This window comes from Falco punctatus (assembly GCF_963210335.1).
Source record: "Falco punctatus genome assembly, chromosome: Z".
Taxonomy (NCBI): domain Eukaryota; kingdom Metazoa; phylum Chordata; class Aves; order Falconiformes; family Falconidae; genus Falco; species Falco punctatus.
In genome coordinates, this window is record NC_137586.1 from 54370752 (window position 1) to 54391716 (window position 20965).

Below are 20965 nucleotides of genomic sequence, written 5' to 3' on the forward strand. Positions count from 1 at the left end.
TTGTAATTTCAATACCATGAGATATACATTCACGTAAAAAAACCAAAAGCCTAATCATGACATAGCTGATTTTCCTATTCCTCTTTTTTCCTTGAAAATACCCCATTTTAACCCCTTTTCCCTGCAGTTACTGGATACGCAACACTTCCAATTCAAATCCAATTTTGTTATACTTCATTCCCGTATACTCCGTAGGACTGCTTTATTAGTTCAGAACGTGCACTGGCAGTTTAAGGATTTTTTTCTTTCAAAGTATAATCTAGAAGAGGCTGTGTATTTATCAACAGCAATTAGTTTAATAAAACATATGATGACGCTTCCTGAAAGACTGCCATCACTTGGGAGAGATTTAGACCTGAAATCACCGCTTCAGCTGTCTGATCTGCAATGTCAGAAGGAAGCTAGCCATCATTCAAGTTAGAAACAAGGCCCCCTGAATGTCTGAGTTATTTGTATTATTTACAGTGACAAAACCCAAGACCACCACCACAATCTACCAGGATAGGCTTTTTACCTTCTGGGGTATCTGAGGTCCATACAGCTGAGGAGGTACCTTAGCAGCTTACATGCTAATGGCAGACTTAATTTCACGCTAAAGGCCACTACTTTTTAAAATCTCAGCCCCCTGCATTGTCAGTCACTTCCTATAAAAGCGGCAGATTACAACTTAACGGTATCTTGTTCATAGTTTTGGGGAACAACATTTGACCCTCTGTTAAATCTGAAAAGATACGTTTAAAAATACCTGACTAGTGAGCCAGCACCAATTCTTCAGATCTCCTCAGCTTAACTTAACAAATCACCATCAAGTTTGACTGCACTGTCAAATGCAAGAATCGTGCAATAATCTACTGTGATAACAACGCTGAAAATAGATGGCAGCAACTCCTCGGTCAAGCCATTTAATAAGCTGGTTCAGGCAGCCAGTGCCATGTCAGCCTCCCCCACATGCCCATATACATTAAATTGTATGTATTTTCTGATCACAAATATTACTTACGAGTAGTAGGTGTAGTGATTGGCTGTTGCTGGAGGAATACAACAGGGTGTTTCAGCTGCAGCAATGGCCAGCTTGTGACAAATGCTTCCTGTCACATTCTGCAAGTTATTTTTGCAGCTGTTCTGTGCAATTCTCTCAAAAGATACCAACTGAAGTGTTGCAAGACCTTTATTGATAGAATAACATGCAGAGCCCACCAAACACTGAACAATTCAGGGCCTAGCCATGTATCTCCATGTGGGAAATGAATATCCAATCCTTTGTTCATTTCAATATGGAATCTTCACTTGCTATAAGGGAAGAAAAAACCAAACATAGTTAGGACTACTAGTCACTCCCATGCAGTACTAAAATATGCAAAGCACTAGTGGGATCAAAGGCTTCCTTTAAGTATGCCATTTCTTTCTAGCCAGTTTTTAATGATTCCCACTTCTGCTTATTCAACAGAACTGTTATTTCATTGCTTTGGGGTAGAGGCACTTTTTTGGCTTACTCATTAGTAAGTGACAGTTTTCTGAACTGATAATTCAAGTAAGCCCAGAAAAAGCTATCATTGCAGGTATGTCCAATTATTCATTTCTAAAGAACAATCTTCAACAACTGCACTGCAGTGAATGAAGTTTTAACAGTTGCTTTTCTAACTGGAAAACCACAACAAAACCCCTGTTCGGAATGCAGAACAGTCATCTGTGTGCTACTTTTAAACAGATTAAACATTCTAAAGAAATAATCATGTAATTCCATTAAGCAGAGTAACACTGCACTACAGCCTCTATCTCCAAAAAATGTGAAGTTTCAGCTAAACCAGAGAATATCTAAAAGACCCATTGGTTATGGAATAAATAAATGGGGACCATGTATTTTAAGATGGTACAACAGCTGCGCAAAATAGCTTTATCTCTAGTAAGCAATATAATTCACCTACTTACATATTTGATTTTATATATGTGCAGTTAATTTAATTATGGGGTCTTGTTCAACATTAGTCTTCTTTAGGACAATGCAAATGTCACTATTTCCCAGTGAAATGGTTACTAAGTGTGTAGCTGCATCAAGAACAGCTTGAGTCATAAATCAGTTTTCTTAAAGTTCTTAACTGTAAGTCCACCTAAAAAAGCCTAGGTGAATTCAAGCTACAGAACACACTTTTCTAAGGTGGGGGAAGGAACCCTCCCTTAGAAACGCACAGGGGTCCCAAGAAATAATCCTAAGGATGAGAGAAAGCATGCTGCAGCAGAACTACTACAGGGTAGAAGGCATTGAGAAAAAAGCAGCAATACTAATACCAACTGATCACCTTCAGTATATTCTCCTCACAAGAAATATAACAAATTAAGTTGATCTCTTAACACTGTGCTACTACCACCACTTAAAAGCTTTGAGTTGCAACTACAAGCAGTTGCCTATGTACTCTGGTTTAGGCTATCAGTCACATTTGTGAGATTTCTGTATTGCATGGAGAAAAGGGATCACAGATTTGCTGTGTCCAGCTGAATAAGGCAAATCCAAGTACAGTTAATATACAGTCCCAATTACTCCTCGCAGAAAATCCTGCAGCTTTTAGCAATTTATTTTCCTAGTGGAAATTCAAATAGTCATTTAACAAATCCCGTTTGGTTGCAAAAGTGTTTTTAACTCTTCCTCTACTGCTGTTTACGTTTTGCAGGGCTTGTCAAACAGCAGCACTATTTACCCTTCACATAACTCTAACCACTGCTCCATGAATCCACGAGTCTGCAGCCCACTGGCCGTGAGCCTCAATTCCTCCTAAAAACACTGCAGCAAAACGGCTGCCCACTTGCGAGCCACTGTGTGCACTTTGGCAAGAGATGCGTAAATTAAACCATGGGACTACCTTCTGCAAGCGCTTTTGCAATCCGCTGAAGTTCTTCCTGTTTCTTTTTCTCTTCAGCCTCTATTCTCCTCTCTTCTTCAGCAATAGGCTTTAGGTAGTCTGTCATTAACACATTTGATTTAAAACACAATTTCTAGAACCCGGCACAAAGCTCTGAGCCTGCTAGCTTACTCAAAAAGGAAGAAAGAGAGTTTCGCTGGCACACAGGCACATTCCACACGGATCTGTGGCTTCTAACCAGTTACGGGCCCCTCTCCGAGGGCCTGCTCGGCAAGGCCCAGGCTGCTCCCGCTGCGGCGGGGAAGGGGAAATGGCGGCCAGGCCGCGCCGGCCGCCTCAAGGTGCCCTTGCGGGCCGTGAGGGGGAGGGGACAGGCCGCCCGGAGCGCCGCACTCACCGTATCGCTTCTTGCCGTAGATCATCCCCACCAGCAGCGCCGAGTACCGGGTGAACTGCGGGAGGCAGAGACAAGGACGCGACCTGCGCTCAGCTCACACGCACCGCCAGGCCCGGCCCGGCGCTGCCCCCCCGCCCGCCCGCCGACAGACCGCCCCCCCGCCCCGCAGTACGGCGGGACGCCCCTGCGGCGCCGGGGCACCGGCCCGCCGCCCTCACCTTGATGAGCGGCGAGACCTGCACCGGCGGGATCATCCTGGCGGCGGCGGCAGCGGCGCGGCGGCCGGAAGTGACGGCGCGGAGCGGCGGCGGGGCGGAAGGGGCGGGGCGGAAGGGGCGGGGGGGTGCCCGGGGTGGGGATTTGGTGAGGTGTGGCCGTCATTTTGTGCGTGTTGTGACATTTCAGTGACCGGTCACACACCGCCCAGGGGCGGGGAGCTATCTCGCCACAAAACGGCCGTGCTCGCTTCCCTTACGACAGAAGATAGAGGCGCCGTCCCGGCCGGGCGTCCCTCGGCCGCCGCGGGGGGGCGCGCTCGCAGCTGCCCCCACCTGGGAAGGGCGTGGCGGGCGGCGGGGGCGGCGGCGGGAGCCCCCCGGGCTGCCACCCCGCCGCGGGGAGCGGGGCGACGCATCTGCCCGTGGCACGGCGGGCTGCGGCCGGGCCGGGGCCTCACCGCCTGTGCCCCGCGGGCAGTGACCCCCGCGGAACCGCACCGACAGCGCCTTGATGTTGGATCCAGAGGGCAGAGGACCCATTGGCAAAGACTACGACGTGCGCTTCTGTGTTTGGCTCTTGAACCTTGACATAACGTTGTTGTTACGTGCCGGGCAACAAGAAATCTGGATGATGTTTCACATTCTCTCACAAAACTAATTAATCTGAGCCTCAGCTGACTGCTCAGTAGTGCCATCATTTTTCAAATCCTTGCCTAAAGTTAAACATACACAGTGGAAGGGTAAGGACATGATTATTAAACTCCTTGGAACCTAATTACCTGTGCTTTTTTCTGCTCATCAAACCACAGGTAATTTAAATTCCTTCATTAAGAGAGGTCTGAAATGTTTTTAGGGAGCTGACTGGAAGATTCTTAGTGTTCCATTCATTTGTAGTATCATGAAGTTTTTTCAATTATTGTATGTGCTGCATCAGTAAGACCAGAAAGTACTTTCTTTCATGGATGGAAAGCTATCCCTCTACCCCTCCACCACCACCATTCCACCATTTATTTATTTACTTTGAATAGCAAGAACTATGAAAGACACTTGGGAGCATTACAGATGAGACTGGTCAGTGCTGGGTGGATATCACTTTAGTTCCAGACACCAATATCAGTTGTTAATGCCACAGTAATTCACCACAAAGTTCAGTGCCAAGTCAGTAACAAACCGGTGAAGCTTCTAGTGGGACAATTGCTTACTCAACCACTTTTGTCTAATGCATATCCACATGACAGTTTTAAAATCCTTAGGTACTCGACAGTGGCATGATTTTAATGAAATGTTATAAATCTCCCGAACACAAAGCAGCTGTATTTTAACTAGGAGTCTTTATGCTGGTCTGTGAAGAGAACACATAGTGACTTGGAGAGGGGCATTTGCAGAACTAGAACCAGTCCAGCATTTCTCCATATGCTCGTATACCAATTCTAAAAGCAAGCAGTGCAAGTTAGATCATATACTAGCCAGGAGTGTTCTTCAATTTGGTACTAAGAAGAAAAAAGTTGCAAACTGTGATGGTCTTGAATTAACTGAATCACTTACTTTGAAATACAGCTAATGTTAACCAGCCATCTAACAAGACTTTTCTGTGTACCACCAGCCTGAAATGCCTTCTGATGACCCAGGCTAACAAATTTAGTGCTGACTTCATTTTGTCATTGACATGGATGTGGGTGCTAAATACAAATTGCTTTTTAAAAAGTAAATAATTCCCATATGTTAAAACTTACAAACTCCTAAGGCAGAGTGAGAAAAATGTTACATCTTTCAAGAAAAAAATAATCCTACAGGAAGTCGTATGTCAGTAACAACCGATTCTGCTCTTTGAGGCAGCATCTTTATAAACTTGCACCAACTCATTTTTTGAGGTTTTGCTTTGAGGAAGTGCTTTACTGCGTTACTGATTGAGCTTGATTTATTCAAAGCAGTGAAGTGCTCCTTTTTAATGATTCGTAACATGATTATGATTTTTATACTTTTGCAATGTTTTTTAATTAAGCAATTAATTGAATTATATCCCTGTGCTGGATATTTAAACAAAAAGCACTAAAGCTCTGAGGAAAAAATCACTACTGCTCTTCATTTCTTTTGATGATATACAGACAGAACAAATGTTCTGGTCTTCCCCTACTGATGCAGCAGGCGACTTGGCCTACAAGCCATGATGCTATACCATCAGACATGAAGAAGAAAAGGAGGAGTAGATGGCATCATGCAGATGCCTGCAATAAAATCTCGAATTATAAGCATTAAAAGAGATCTGTGTGTTTTCTTCTCACCACAAACACGATTTATCTGTGTTCCATTCAATAGCAACAAGCAAATGGATTGCAGTTGCCTGACACTATCCCGATTAACCCCACAGGTTACCAAGCTGAAGGCTGAAAACCAAGTTCCTACAGTGAATTTAAGCTTTGCACACTACTGTCAAGCACCCTCACACTGGAAAAAATCAAACTGAGCAAGTTCAAAATTCCTGGTGACTGACTTTATTTTACTGAAAAATCCAATTGCAAGAGCTGCTCTTGGTTAATCAGATGCCAAACTATAGCTTTGACTATGTCTGGTCCAAACTTATATGGAAGTTTGAGTCACTGTAAGAAGCATGTTCCTAGTAAGTTGTAAGAGAACTATTTGCACTAACTCAGTTGTTTTCAAATGCAATAGAAAAAAGTCAACTATCTACAATGTTTACAGTGATTAAACGCAAATCCTGTCTCTGCAAATAACTCCAGCTGTTACTGTTACTCTTTTAAGCTCCCTATGTTTATCATTATTCTGAAGGCTCCAAGCTGAAACTGCATCCTTCAGCAGTCTTTTTTTCAGCTAGCACCATTTGTAATGGAAGGCAAAGATGACGGTGTTGCAAGTGGCAGTTACCATCTTTTAATGTCTTGAATGGATTAATCTTGAACATGAACCCATTAACAAGGCCAACCAGTCTGAGCAAACAAAACAGCTGTTATTATGGAATCACAGTTATGAACTGAGAAACAACAGACTTCTCAAGTACCCTACCATGCATAACCACATTTTGTCCAACCTGACCTCTTCAGTTCAGGAGGCAGTTGTTCCTGACTGGCGGTACCAGTACCATAGGCAAAAGATTTCAGTGTCATTAGAAGAGAAGTTTTACTGCAACGTTTTACTGCAATTTTACTTCCTTGCTTCCAGGAGATTTTATGTAATTAAAACTATTGTTCTGGCAAAGGTGGCCAGCAACCTCCCGGACTCAGGAAAACTGTCATTGTCACTGGCAGGTCAGGTCAAGGGAGGTGACTAGTTAAAAGCATATCCAGCGTGCTGTCTCCAGCTCTCCCCTCCTAAGCACAGGAAGGGCATGGACATTCAAAGGCCAGTCCACCAAAAGGCAATGGAGATGACACAGGCACTGAAGCATGCTCATACAAGGAGAGACAGAGCTGGGACAATGCAGCCTGCAAGAGAAGCATCGGGGGAGATCTTAACAACATTTATGAATCCCTGATGGGGAAGAGCAGTGACTGAGCCAGACTCCTCTCAGTGGCGCCCAATGACAGGGTGAGAAGTGATGGCCACAAACTGAAATAAAGGGAATTTCTTTTATATGGGGAAAAAAAGGGGGAAAAAAACCCCTTCTTTTTACCCTAATGACAACTGGGCATTCTAACAGGTTGACCTGTTGAATGGTTGTGGTGTCATCATCTGTGCAGATGCTCAAAGTCTGACTGGACTCATCTCTATTTTAAACAGGAAGGTTGGACTAGACAGTCCTGAGAGGTCCCTTCCAACCTCATCCATTCTGTGATTCTGGGATTATTATAATCACTACAAGTGTTTCACTTTAATTTTTCTGGAGACAAAAACCTGTGGGGTCATTAGTAATTCTGTAAAGAACAGCTAGGTACAGTTCAATTTGGGAATGTTCTTTCTACCTGTGAATCACACAATTCAGATTAAGGCCTCATTCTGAAATGTGGTTTGTTTCTGCAGTTTGGTAAATTATTACCAAAATTATCAGAATGATCCTAAGCCAACCCTGTTTATACAAAACCACAGGTCAAGTTTGCCCTGAAGTTTAGGTTCTGAGATACTACCAAATTTGATTTGAATAATATATCTTGACTACATGCCAAAAAAATTATATAATTGTTCTTTCTGCAGAACAGATTACTCACTTGCAAGTGGGGTAAAAAAAAGAAGGAAAAATGCACACCAGTACAGTATCTTGTAGCATTTTTATGTTGCAATTCACTGCTCTTTAAAGCACCCCTGTGTGAAACTCCTTGGTCAGACTCAGTTTCAGATCTCATTTCCTTCAAGTACCACAGAAGTAGAATCAACATATTTTGCATACCATTAAAAGTGTCTGGGTGTTTCACACAAAATCACAGAATGGAAGAAGTTGGCAGGAATGATTTTGAAGACAAAAAAATAAAAAAGATCTCCAACATAATTTTAATTGTAGACATCAGATCTAAGTTTCATCTGCGGAGCAGAAATAAAGGACTAGAAGCTTTGTTTTTTCACTGATTGAAATTTATTACAAATACACATATTCACTGTTTATTATGTGCCCACTGCATATGAGAAACAAAACCATATAGAACTAAAAGTGCTTTCAATAAATAACAGAAAAACTCTGTGATACACAACACAGTGCAGAATTCTACTGCAAGTCATTTAACCTCAACCAGGTATAAAACCCCTTGAATATGTGAACATACTTTCTTCACAAGAAGTACTTAATGCTAACAATTACATACTGGTACCAAAGTACTTCAAACCAAAAAGCACAAGCGCTTTCAAGACTGATCTCAACTGAAATGAGATATTTGAATTTGTTTTCACTAACAATCACTCCAGGCATACTTTGCAACAGTATTTTTAAGTTTTTTTTTTAGAGGAACAACGAAATCCCTCAAATGCCTTTAAATACAGCATTAAAGTTATCAGGCACTAAGACAGTTCAAGACACAAACTAATGGCTCTGCAAAAAGAAATGCAAAGGCTTCCAAAGCAGCCAGAGGCTATATCACTTTGCCCACTCCTTCTGTACAGTTCTCTGCAGGGTAAGTGTGAAAAAACTGCACATAAAAAAAATCAACATGTCATAGACGGGAACTTCTACAGGGTTAGTTTCTTTTGCTGTCTTGCTGAGTCTCAGAAATCTGTGGGATCCCTTAGTTAGACTCTGCTTAGGGAAAAATTCATCTCCCTTACCTGATGGGTAACTCTTAGGCAAGGCAGGAACATCTCATATGCTCTCTGAATGTGACATCATGCCTTCAGAATAACAGAAGGATGCTGCTTTTAGCAGGCATGAAAACAGACAAAAAGCTTGAGAAATCAAAACCTTTCATTTCAGATAAGCAGCTGCTTCAAAACTGAAAATAAATTTACCTCTAATCCCACAGCTCTTTGAATCTCTTCCCTGGGAGATATTAAAGCTAGTTCAGACCTTGGATACATAGCCACAAGAATCCTCATTTATTAAATACCATCTTTTTTTAAAAGAACAGATGTGCCTTAAGAACTTGTGTTCAAGTAGCCTGGAAGACTCCATATGGGTCACAATTGCAACTCCCTTCTAAACTCACACTCAGAGCCATTCAACACAAGTTTTCAAAAAGCTATCACAAGTTTGTGACTATGCAGAAGACATGGTAACCGTTAAACAAATAGTAAAAACAAAAACAAAAACAAAACCCCACACCAGCAACCTGTATGCACGAATGTTTTAACACCATGCACCATCCAGAAATCCAGAGGTCTCCATGTCTCCCAGATCTCACTCCCTATGTTACATTAGCACAATCAGCTTCTATACCTGTTTTTGGCTGCCATGATGTGGCCACATGTCAGAAAAGTGCATTTTGCTGGGCAACTGCCTGTGCAGTTCTTAATCAATCACCACTGCAGTTACATGTCAAGCAGCAATTTTTCCAAAAGTGTAACTCTAAAGGAAGGGCAACATGCTTTTCTTTGTATCCCCTATTCACCCAGTTTTTCCAAGTTACGGGTTTTGGAAAAAGGGTCTCAAGCACGACCAGCTAAAAATTTAATATCCCCCGGTTATGCCCAATGCAGGCATTAGTTTAGATCAACATAATCCACACATGAAGATAATGTGAAGAACCGAAGTTAATGCAACAACTTCACATGCACTACATGGAAATTTAGGACAATGTTTCAGTAGGAGACAAACATGCCTCCTCTTCTTCTGACAGTACAGCCTTCCGTCTGGAGAGGGACACCATGGACTTTATAACAGCTAAAGAAATTCTAACAAAAATGCGCAAGGCAAGAAAAGCAAATGGGATTACAATCTGCATAAGATGGAAAATTGCTGTGCTAAATTCACTTAACAAGCATGTTAGAAAGAAGGCCCCAAGGCTTACACAAGGGTAGAGAGCCAGCTTGGCAAACATGAAGGCATGCTCGTTGCCACCATATTGAGCAAAAGGATGCAAAGTTTCCCTTTCATGGAGGAGAGCTGTAGTCCATATTGCAAACTGAAATATGCTGGCAAAGAAAGTGATAACACAGCTGACCTGAATGGCTTCTAGTTCATTGTGAGACTTCTCTGCAAATTCACTGGTCAGTTGGTAAGCTAGTGGAAGCCCACCAATGAAAGCCAGCGAAAGTATGTTAAGCAGTTCCATTAATCGTGTAGCTTTTGTTACATAGAGGAAAAGTGAGTGATGGACAAACCACAGGAGACCAATTGTTACAAATGAGCCAAAGTAGGCAAGGTAGTTTGGCCCATATTCACTCAAAGCTTCAAGAAGGCTTCCATGGAACTTCCCCCTTACTTCTCTGGGATCAGGGACGTTGTCTTCACTGTGGAGAGAACACTTTCTTTGCATATTACTGTTATAAAAACACACCTGCAGCAACACTGAACTATATTTCTTTACTGTGAGCAAGCAGGAACAACAGGGGCCCACTCCATAGCTCTCTAATTTGTAACTTTAAAATAGCATTTCAAATAACAGCTCTGCAAATAAATCAGATCTGAAAGGAAATCTGAAAATAAGTTGGCATTCTTTAGGTTAATGTAATAAAGTTGCCACAGTGACTAAACAGCTTTTGTTGATAAAAGCCCTTTATCTGAAAACACAACTAAGCAAAAGGGACACTTTCTTCTTCAAGACTCCCCACGCCGATATACATTACAGGGATGATCACTTCTCCTGAAATATGGCCATTAGAAGTATCTTTTGTTTGTGTTCTGTATCTTTCCAGAAAATCATACTTAAAGTAACCACTGCAGGTTTTAGAAGTCAATGTTTGGTTAATTTTATTTCCTCAAATATTGCATACAGACAAATGTTAGTATTGTATTTAACAACACAAAGTGTAAGAAGTAACACAAAGCCTTACCATATATCCAAAATGAGCAGGGTTGCTACTATAGCATAGACTCCATCACTGAATGCTTCCACCCGTTCCTTACTCAGAGGCTCACTGAGGTAAAAAGTGAAGGTTTCTAAGCTATGGTGTTCCTCTTCTTCCTCTCTCTGACCTGGAAACAAATTCAGACGCTTACTAATGAAAGACAAAATCAGGTGGTATAAAACAAAGTAGTTAAACAACCTACTGTGACCTCCCTTTGTCTTTCTTCCCACCTGCCAAAAGTATTTCTGTAGAAGGGAGGGTGCCATTCATTCACACAGCTGTCACTCCACTTTTTTCAGCAGCTGTGCCTCTCCCTTAAGCTCATGTTGCATTCAGGACAAGTGCTTCAGGGACAAAAAAGCCCTGTCCTTTGAACTGTATGGCAGACTGTTTCCACCAAGTGAATAATGACTCAAAGGTCTAATTGAACAAAATGTTTGAGCTAAACAGATCAGATGCTGCGCCAAAGACATGATCTGTTCAGCAGTTCTGTGGTCAGTTTATATTGCTATCAAAGAGGAACACTCCACCTTTTGGCCAAGTAGGTTGCATGTTACCACCTTTTCCTTTATTTTGGCACTGGCAACTTCCCTCTCAGCAGAGTTTAAGAGCAGCTCTGGCTGTTGGTGTCGTGCAATTGTTAGTGCTGACACAAGGAGGGTAGAAGAACATAAGCAATGAGCATGAGGGAAGGAAGCATGGATTTAGGCTGACGTAAGCAATGTGTGAGGACCTTTAGACCATAGCAGTTAGATTAATGAGATGTAACACCCTAAACAGTTAATTACCCTGAAGAAGTTTGATTTATAGGTGCTCTTCTTGCCAGTTTGAACATGTGGGAACATACAGTATTGCTGGGAAGAAAGCGATACAGGCATAGAGCTTGCTTCCTATATTCTTCAGTACCCACCTTCCCTTTTTAAGAGGGAAAAGGAATGGATTGCCTGCAGCCATCATTCATGTACTTGTCTGTGTGGGCACGCATGTGCATGTTCAGGACAAACCAGAGAAGTTTCGCACTCAGAAATCATCTTTGAATGTGTTCTGCCTTACACAAATCTTGTCACAAATTAAGGGAAACCAAGGAGCAAAGGAGAAACTGTTTGGAAGCACAGCAATAAACCCCAAAATTATGTTCCAAGCCTGAAAATGGAAGTAGAACTAAACTTACTTCATACCAGGCCGTTTGGATAACGTGTTGACAACCTAGTAACATACCTGAACATACATACAATGAATATTGTTACTCACCAACAATCCTGGTTTTACACCATGTAATGAATCGAGTGAGATGTGGAAAAACAATTACGAGCCCAAGAAGTACATAAGACTATGGAGAGAAAAATGAACACAGTTTAAATTTAGTTATCAAAATATAAATTACCTTCCAAGTCTCATATGAAAATACTACTTCAATCTTTAGGTATAATCACATTGAGAAAAACAAATCTTGACTTTATGATATGGAAACTGCTCACCTGAAATGCACATGCACCTCCTGAATATTGCATGTGCAAACTAATACTGCTTTTTGATAGCTAATTTAGTACCAGTAATGAAGCAAGCTAAAACAGGAAGGGAAATAATTCAGCTAACAAAAATTCAGTAATGCCTTCTCTTTAGAAGCTGGAGAACGATCCCATGTGATCCTTATGGGACCCCTCCGACTTGAGATATTCTATGATTCTACTACTTGTGTCCCAAAGACATCACAGTGGTTCATAGGCTTTGTACAGGTCTAAGCACAACAGCAACTTGGAGACAATCGTCACTGTTATTAATATTAAAATATAATACACTAATAAACAAGGTGAGGGAGAAAAGGGAAGTCATGGTGTAAGAAGAGAACATATTTTCAGTTAAAATTAGGCCTTTTCACATTTGGACTTGTAACTGTCCCTTTTATCAACAGCAACCCGATTCCTCCTAAATCAGGGGATTATTTAAATACTGTTAATTCCCATGGAATCTTTCTCAAAGTTCAGTTCAATCCACCTTTTTCTAAAGAACAAGAGAGAGGAAAGGAAGCTCAGGATACATCCAAAAACCTAGATTTCAGTTCCAAGTGAGGGTTCTGAGAAAGATAAAAGCTGTTAAGTAGGAGCAGCTCACTGCCATTTAATAAAGGTGGCAGAGAAAAAGGCTGTGTAAGAGCAGGCCTTAGCCGAAAACATTTGGTTTAAGATGCAGGCTGGTTAACTGCGCTGCTTATTCTGTTTGTTCTTACACCCTGAATTAGTGCAGCAATTATATTCACTTGTCTTCAATTTGTGCACACTGGTGCAATGTAATGAGTATTTCATATAACCTTTCACATTACCTCACTGACTTCTAATAAGCAAGGTGCTAAGTTACAGCTTAGAAGACCTGCTTCTAATGAAGAGAAGCAGTAAAAAAAATCAGGCGAAGCAAGTAAGGCTAATACTGTAGCAGAATATTCTTTCAAAACTATCCAAACTCATGGATCAAATTATGGATTGGTATCTGTGATTTCAACACCTTCAAAGCAAAACAGCAGCCATGATTACAACCCCACAGAGATGGCAACTGATAAAGTCTGTGTTATTTAGCATGGAACTCACTATTTTAATACACAGTCCTAAATAATACAACTGTTATAAACCGCTGCATCAAGGTTTTCAGTTAGCTGGGAGAACTTACCAAAGGAATAAAGAAAAAAGAAAAGATGGCTGCTAAAAAGCATAAAACTGGTCCTCTTAGGATAATCTTTAAGATACGACGTTTATAGAAATTCTGATTTTCAGACACCTGTATCTCATGATTCAGTAAATGTGGGTGATAGAATCCATATACTACTATCACAGCCTGCAAGAAGAAGATAATTACTGAAGTTATTACATACCAATATATGCAGTAATGAAAATATAAAACTGTAAAACTATCAATCAACAAATTCCAAAGCACTTTCAACCTTATCCACTCCTACATGGAGGGCTGGTCTTAGAAACTCTGAAATTTCAAAATACACTGCATGTCAAGATTTTGGTCTCCTCTGCAGAGCCTGTCATGACCATGTATCTTATATGAAAAGGAATTAAGACCTCCACAATAAGGAACAGAAAGCAACAAGGCACTGCACCAGGAGAAAACCAGTGCCATTGGACTGAGGCTAAAAGCCCATGTTCACTCAGCCATTGCTGCATGGCTCAGTAAGAACCTCAGCATAAATCAGTTGCTGTTTCCCCAAGGCATACTTAAAGAGTGGGAAAGGAATTACTATTCAGTGGATGTTAAGGCCCCGCCACTTCACAAGACAGTGGCAATGCAAATTTTCATCTTATGTACAGATATTGTATTCTCACAACAGGCACAACTTTGAAAAAGAATGCTAAACAAACAAAAAGACATTTAGCAGTTTATATCCATAGTTGAAAAATGCTATTGTAGTTCTACTCAAGAAAATCTATTTAAAAGTGAAAACATAAATGGATAGCTCCGGTACCTGTATAAGGCCAATGACAACAGCACAGACACTGAACAGGAAAATGCCAAAAGGTACCTCTGGAAAGGAGGCCATTAAGGAAAACTAGAAAAAAATGAAACTAGGTGAAATATTTAATTATGAAGCTATGTAGGAATAACAGTAGAGAAAGGGAAGCACTTTTCATTCAATACAGAAGCTCAAAAACTTAAATAAGACTTTGCATTTCAATATAATTCCATGAAATGTAATTTCTAACCACAAATACATGCAGGCATCACAACCAAAAGGCATCTGGAGAGGTGGCTTTGCTCTCATGTTGATACACCAAAACTCTCTGATGCTATGTCTCCATACTAACTACAGACTGGCTTGCAGCTCAGCACAAAGTTTAATAGTGTTTTCAGTGGACAAGATGTTCATAGCTGTGAAAATTAATACGCAGACACCTTTTTGAATGTTTTAATTTCTCTGTCTCCATGGCTTCCTGTTGTATTGATTTCTGCAGCTTCATTAGAGGGGGGGAAAAAAAGCGGGAAGTAGTATTAGGGTAACATTGACAACTTTAAAAAATTATTTCAGCTTCAAGGCAAAGTAGAAAGTATGTGCTCTTGCTAATAAAGGTAATTTCATTGACCACAGCCTTATCCTTTGCAGACTAATATATAATGCAGATATATCCATGAGAAACAGGTGCCTGTCATATATATATATACACATATGTGTATATATATGTGTATATATATACACATATGTGTATATATATATGTGTATATATATATATATATATATGTTCTACAAACAATAAAAGTCAAGATGCATTTTTGCTGTTTTGTTCTGCGAATATGGTGTTCAGCTGCAAATATTCTTGTAAGGTCTAAAGGTCATCTGACCAGAAATTATGCGAAATATCAAATTCACAGATTTCAAAAATGAATGTTTGGCTGCCAGAATGAACTTTACTGAATTAAGTCAGAAGTTAATCCAAAACCTGTCTAGATTACAAAAGGAAAATGTTCTGTCATCTAAAGAGGAGCTTGAAACACAGCTAGCTCCCTTACAAAATGCAAAATTCTCATCAGGCAACTTTGACATTTTTCAGTATGGCTACTTTTTTATAAGAAATCATGGGAAACGATAACTTTCCATGTTTATAAGTTCTCTTTTAGCATACCAGTTTTCTGCCAGGTCTATAACATGCAGTGACTGAAGGTTATAACATGTCCTCGTGAATTTTTAAAAAGTAAAGCTTAACGACTACAATGGATTCAGGGTTTATATTGTAACAACACTTTCTGGGTTTCTGAATATTTTGATAAAAGTCTTTCCAATTAAAGAAAGAAAAAAACTCTCTAATTTAAAAATATATGTTAGAAAAGTACTTACTGTGTATGGCAAGAAAGTTATGATCATCATACAAGCCTAAAAAAGAAAGAAGTGTACTGAAGCACTAAAGACAAAGCAGAGAATTCCCTCATTAAAGACATGTCCAGGTAATGGAACACAAACAGCTCAAATACTTGTGCTGTATCATGAAAAAAACCACATTTCTGAGGTTACTGAGCTTTGACTGTAACAAATGGCTAGTTCTGTACACATCTTCCATGTTTGCTATCCAAACTGTACAGGTTTATTTTAGTAAACACTACAGTTTTGTTAGCAATACCACAGGTAGAAGTTTGGTATGGTTCTTAACAGACTTCTTTCTACAGTAGCAATGCCAAAAGTACCACACCTCCTAAACAGCTGTTTCTGATTGGTCACAAACATTAATTTCTGATGACAAATATTTCATATATAAAAAATCCAATTAAAAAAAAAGAACAAAAAAAACACCTCAAGCACAAAGAAATGCATTGCTTTAAAAGCTACATTACATAAGAATTACATGCCTTAAGCTAGTCTCCTAGCATTATTTCCTGTAGCGTTATCCCATGGAGTTTAAATGCAGTATTTTTATTACCAAAATTAAATTAACTGTGTAGTTGCACTGTCAGAGAACAGAATTTTAAACCATATCGCAAAAAAAAAAAAAAGCTGAGAGCAAGAATACGTTCACCATTGCAGCATCCCATTACAACTATTAGTAACCAAGATATTACAGGGTTAAAAAACTTACTCAAATAAATGAAGAGTTTTTAAGAGATAAGATTTAGGCAAGTGTAAAGCTCAGAACACTGATGCAGGATTGGTCCCTCAGTGGCAGTTTTTGAAAGATCATATAATCCTCTGTTTCAAATAAGCTTCAGAATGACTTTCTAAGCAACTTAAACAAAGAAATGACTGAAAACATAACTGTAAATCAAACGTACACTTAAGATATTTTTGCCGCAAAAGACATAGCATTTCATTTTCTTAAGCCTGGAGGACAGATAGTTCAGCTGGACAGAGATAAACAGAGGTAAAAAGCTTTTGCCATAGGTGCCTCTTCAGTTCCCTCAGATGACCTTCACTTTAACCTGTTGCAGAACTTCTTTTGACTTATAGTAAACCATGCAGAAGTTAAAAGCAAGTTAGTTATCAATCATTCACTTTGGCAAGGAGTAATTCAAGCTCTCTGTATCTTCCTGACTTGGAAATCTGGTAGAGTTATGCTATGTAATTTAGAAACTTTTGGACATGTACATACAGACTTAAGAAAAAGTGACCTGTATTTGCTCATCAAACATCCAGCGTGTCTGACAAGACTCACCAGATTTAGAAGAGCGAGGACATCATCTATAAGCTTTATCACCTGAAACAACCTGGCAAGGCAAGGCAAGATATCATGAACAAGCCATCTCCCAAAATGTTTTACAACACTGTATAAAAATTGCACTTTTATAATATTATAGGGGAATGTGATTTAATTTCCTCCAGAATTTATGCAAGTAGTGCAGGTCTACCAAAACTCATTGGCTCAAACATGGCAGTAATTTGCTAGAAAAATTTGAAAAATGAGATACAGTCAAGTTCAATTACGGAGCAGTTATTAAGAACCTCACTTTTATCTGAAGGACAAGTGGCATATGGTGTAGCAAACTGGCTTCCCCCTACCCCCACTCTATCCTTCCTCTACACCTGACTTTATATATAAACTTTGATGTAAACTTCACTGTTGTTAACAGCCAACTAACCTGTGAAGAAGTGATCCAGATGTTAGTTCTGATTGAGTCACACACCCAAAACCTAACAAGGCAGTGAGCTACAAATTGATATATTTCCTTGGAAAATGGAAGATACGGGGATGATTTGAGAGCAGGAGTTGATGACGATTCTCTGCAGGACTTGCCACTTCACTACAGGATGAAATGCAGCCAAGTCACAAGGTTTGGTTTGCCTTCTTCCATGGCAGTTTTGTTCCAGAACAACTCTTATCTTTTGCCACCTGGCAAACCCGGGACCGGACAGCCAGCAAACTGCTAGTGAGCTGCACAAGGCTTGGAGTCACATGACAACTATCATTAACTGCCAATTAATCGCCTGTTTACTTAAACACAGGCAAGGCCCAGAACTAACTGGAGACTCGCAGCCTGTGCTCGCTGCTCAAGCAAATGCTTCTGAAGCATGAACAAAGGCAGACTTTCATCAGCAGTCACTGTTCACTGCTCACACGAGAACATCAACAAGTTCATTTCATACTCTGATGCCAAAACAAACACACAGGCACCAGCTAAAAGGCTGACTTTTAGCTTGTCATAGGAAGCAATATTGTGTAGGGATCTGAGCCCTGCAGTAGCACTGCACAGATCTTCCAGAGCAGATGCAGATGTTCAGAGTCTCAGATTTTTCTTTGTCTCATATGCCATTGTAAAGAGCTATTAATTCTGATTTTCTCTAAGTTTTACTTGAGAGAACAGAGACAAGCTCACGCTGTTAGGGCCACAGTATTTTCAGAATTTTAAGGCTTAAAATTATTTCTACTGAAGATACAATGTAGTTCTTACTATTAGCTTTTCTTCCAAACTGCCCCACACCTTGTTATTGAAACTCCAGATCCACAGAAGTGTCACTTAGAAACGATAGAACCAATCGCCCTCCACCAAACCCTAAACTATTCAAAGGCTATATGCCTTAGTATTTACTTATGCAAAGAAAAACAATGTGGTAAGAGCACTAGATGTGAAGTACCAGCGTCAAGTATCAAATTACAGGTTGCACACCTCTATTAGAATGCTCTCAATCCACTTAATTAAGGAAAGAATATAGTAACATTTGTAAATTTCGTAATTCACACAAAAACTGCCCTAATTCCACTGTGATGCCTGCACATCAATTTCTTAACTACCACAACAGGGGCAGGTGACAGTGATCACAGCTCTATAAAATGCAGCATCTGCAACATCACTATTGATTTTGTGAGAAGCACTGCTGAGGACTAAGACAAGCTTTAGCTCAGCTGTACTACATCAGCTACGCAAATATTACCCTATTTGTGTAGCATACAAAGTCATGCTTTTGCAGCATAATCAGAAGCTCAATTTCATCTAGAATATGAAGTAAAATGAAGAGTAACTCTCATTTAAAATATACAAAATGCTTGGTTTTCATTGTATCACTGTGTCAGTGGTGTAAGCGTACAGTTATTCACTGCTTAGGGTAGCACTTCTTTACAATGAATTTTTGGTATTGCCCAACAAAAGACAATTCAGAAATATATCAGCAAGACAGAAATGTTACCTCCTGTCCTTTTAAACAATACTTTTATGTGTTCCTACCTTACATGAGCTGCCCATGCCACTGTGACTATTAAGAAGGTCATCAAGTAGACTGCAATTTTTGCGAGAAGAAGTTGCTGAATACTTTCACCGAGTTTCTGAAACAGAAAGTGACACCCAGTGACAGAGAAATGAAAGGTAAATGTTACATTGTGAAATTATTAGCAACATCTGCAAATGAGGAAGGGCATGCAGTCACGTAGCAGATTTTCTGAAAATGCCTGCCAAAAACGCTGTTCTCTTCCAACAATCTTTTCACTGCCATGCAGAGGAACTGGTTTATTAGACACCTGTGAGTATGCTGAAGTGTGTAGTTAGTGGCCTATGATGAACCAACATCTCTCTTTAATCTATAAGAGGGCTTCCCAATGTGATCCATTTACACACACTCTCTATCACACAGGTAACGTGACAATGCATTTCAGAGGAGGGCTGGCCACAAAATGGTCCTTTTTTTTCTTAGCACTGACTTCTGCAGTAGAAGCATCACACAGGTTTTCGTGTGATGATTGTTAACAAGGAAGAGGAAGGCTTAACCACAACAGATTTTGCATGTACCACCACAATGGCTTAAACAGACTCATGTGGCTATTTGCTGTGTTAGGGATCATACTTGAGTTTCCTGTACTAAATGAGAAGAGATATTTGCATCTACATGTGTTTATAACAGCAGAAAAATAAATCCTGATTAAACAAAATCTTGTACTTTCTCAATTTATTAATTTATGTTTCCTAACATTCCTGGCTTTTTCAGATTTAATTTATTTTCTCTAGTCTTCTATTTCCACCTTTGCTTACTCTGATTACATTTATTATTAACCTGATCTTAAAACCAGCATTTAGATTGCACTATGTAAGTGGTTTCTCTATGCGAGGATGTATTACCAAAAGGAGCAGATGCTTTCTGAAAGGTGTTTTAGTCAGACGGGCAATTCATTTCGCATTCAAAAGTGACTAGATAAATCTGTGGCCTACAATATACACCTCATTCAGGCTTTACATCACAACTTCTGCAGATTACACAGATCTTCAGTATTTAAGTTCTTCACGTCAAGTTCCACAGCTCCTCCCCCTATGGGAAGTTTCTGTTGGCTTTAGCGTTGCAAATCTGGAACTTGAAGTGGGGGTGCAAAAGTAGGACGTTACATGTAGTTGCAAAGACAGGGGAAACAGCAAAACAGAAGACGTACGGTACCTGATCGGGATGTATTTTTGTGTGAGCCACAGGCAAAATCTGAAAAAACAAAACCTCGTCAGTACAGAGCATTCTTTTCCTTACGGAGAGCTTTACTAAAATCCGGAAAACTTCAGGTGGCCGCTGATACTCCCGGGCCGGGCCGCTCCCACTGCCCGCGGTGCGGCCGGCAGCGCCGCTCGGCCGCCGCACGGGGCCCGCGCCCCCGCCCCGCCCCGCCGAGCGCTGCGGCCCGGGGGCGGCCAGCCGCGACCGCCGGCACCGGGCTCCCAGGCGGCCCGCGGGGCCGGGGGAACGGGCGAACACGGCCCCTCGAAAGCGCCGGGTAGACAGGCCCACGGCCCGCGCACGGGCTCGGTCCGGAGGGCCCGGTACAAGCTGCGGCTGCTCGGGGGCCTTTTCCCTCACGACGCCTAACGGCGGGCCCCGCGCCTCCCCGCGGAGCCAGCCCGCCCCGGCCCCGCCACCCCGCCGGCGCCGCCGCCCGCCCGGGTCCCGCGGCAGGGCCAGACCCGGGCCGGGCAGGCCCCGCGCCGCGGCAGGGCCGGGCGCTCACCATCACCGTGGCGATGATAGAGAGCAGCGCATCGCTGTAGGCCAGCAGCCGGTGCGACGTCGGCGTGCTGCTTCCCTCCAGCTCCAGTCCCCGGCCCCGCAGCGGCACCGGCTCCGGTTCCCCCGCCCCGCCGCCGGGGCCCGGCGCCGCGGCTCGCGAGGCCGACATGGCCCCGGTGCGCTGCGCCCGCGGCGGCGGCCGGTGGGCGGGGCGGGAGCGGCG

General features: G+C 41.4%; 2 protein-coding genes across 2 annotated transcripts; both read right to left on the reverse strand.

Annotated features, from left to right (window-relative positions):
* Positions 1-1150: 1150 nt before the first annotated feature.
* On the reverse strand, positions 1151-20963 carry ATP5ME (ATP synthase membrane subunit e). The gene is made up of 5 exons (XM_080371765.1): positions 20959-20963; positions 3471-3515; positions 3253-3307; positions 2856-2954; positions 1151-1290 (listed from the first exon to the last, which is right to left on the reverse strand). Exons 2-5 carry the CDS (start codon positions 3504-3506, stop codon positions 1265-1267), a joined length of 216 nt encoding a protein of 71 aa, XP_080227891.1. The 5' UTR covers positions 3507-3515; positions 20959-20963; the 3' UTR covers positions 1151-1264.
* On the reverse strand, positions 7970-20952 carry TMEM175 (transmembrane protein 175). The gene is made up of 10 exons (XM_080371746.1): positions 20744-20952; positions 20188-20226; positions 18993-19090; positions 16988-17039; positions 15682-15717; positions 14317-14400; positions 13515-13679; positions 12105-12183; positions 10839-10980; positions 7970-10295 (listed from the first exon to the last, which is right to left on the reverse strand). The coding sequence occupies exons 1-10, from the start codon at positions 20909-20911 to the stop codon at positions 9632-9634; spliced, it is 1527 nt and encodes a 508-aa protein (XP_080227872.1). The 5' UTR covers positions 20912-20952; the 3' UTR covers positions 7970-9631.
* Positions 20964-20965: the final 2 nt, after the last annotated feature.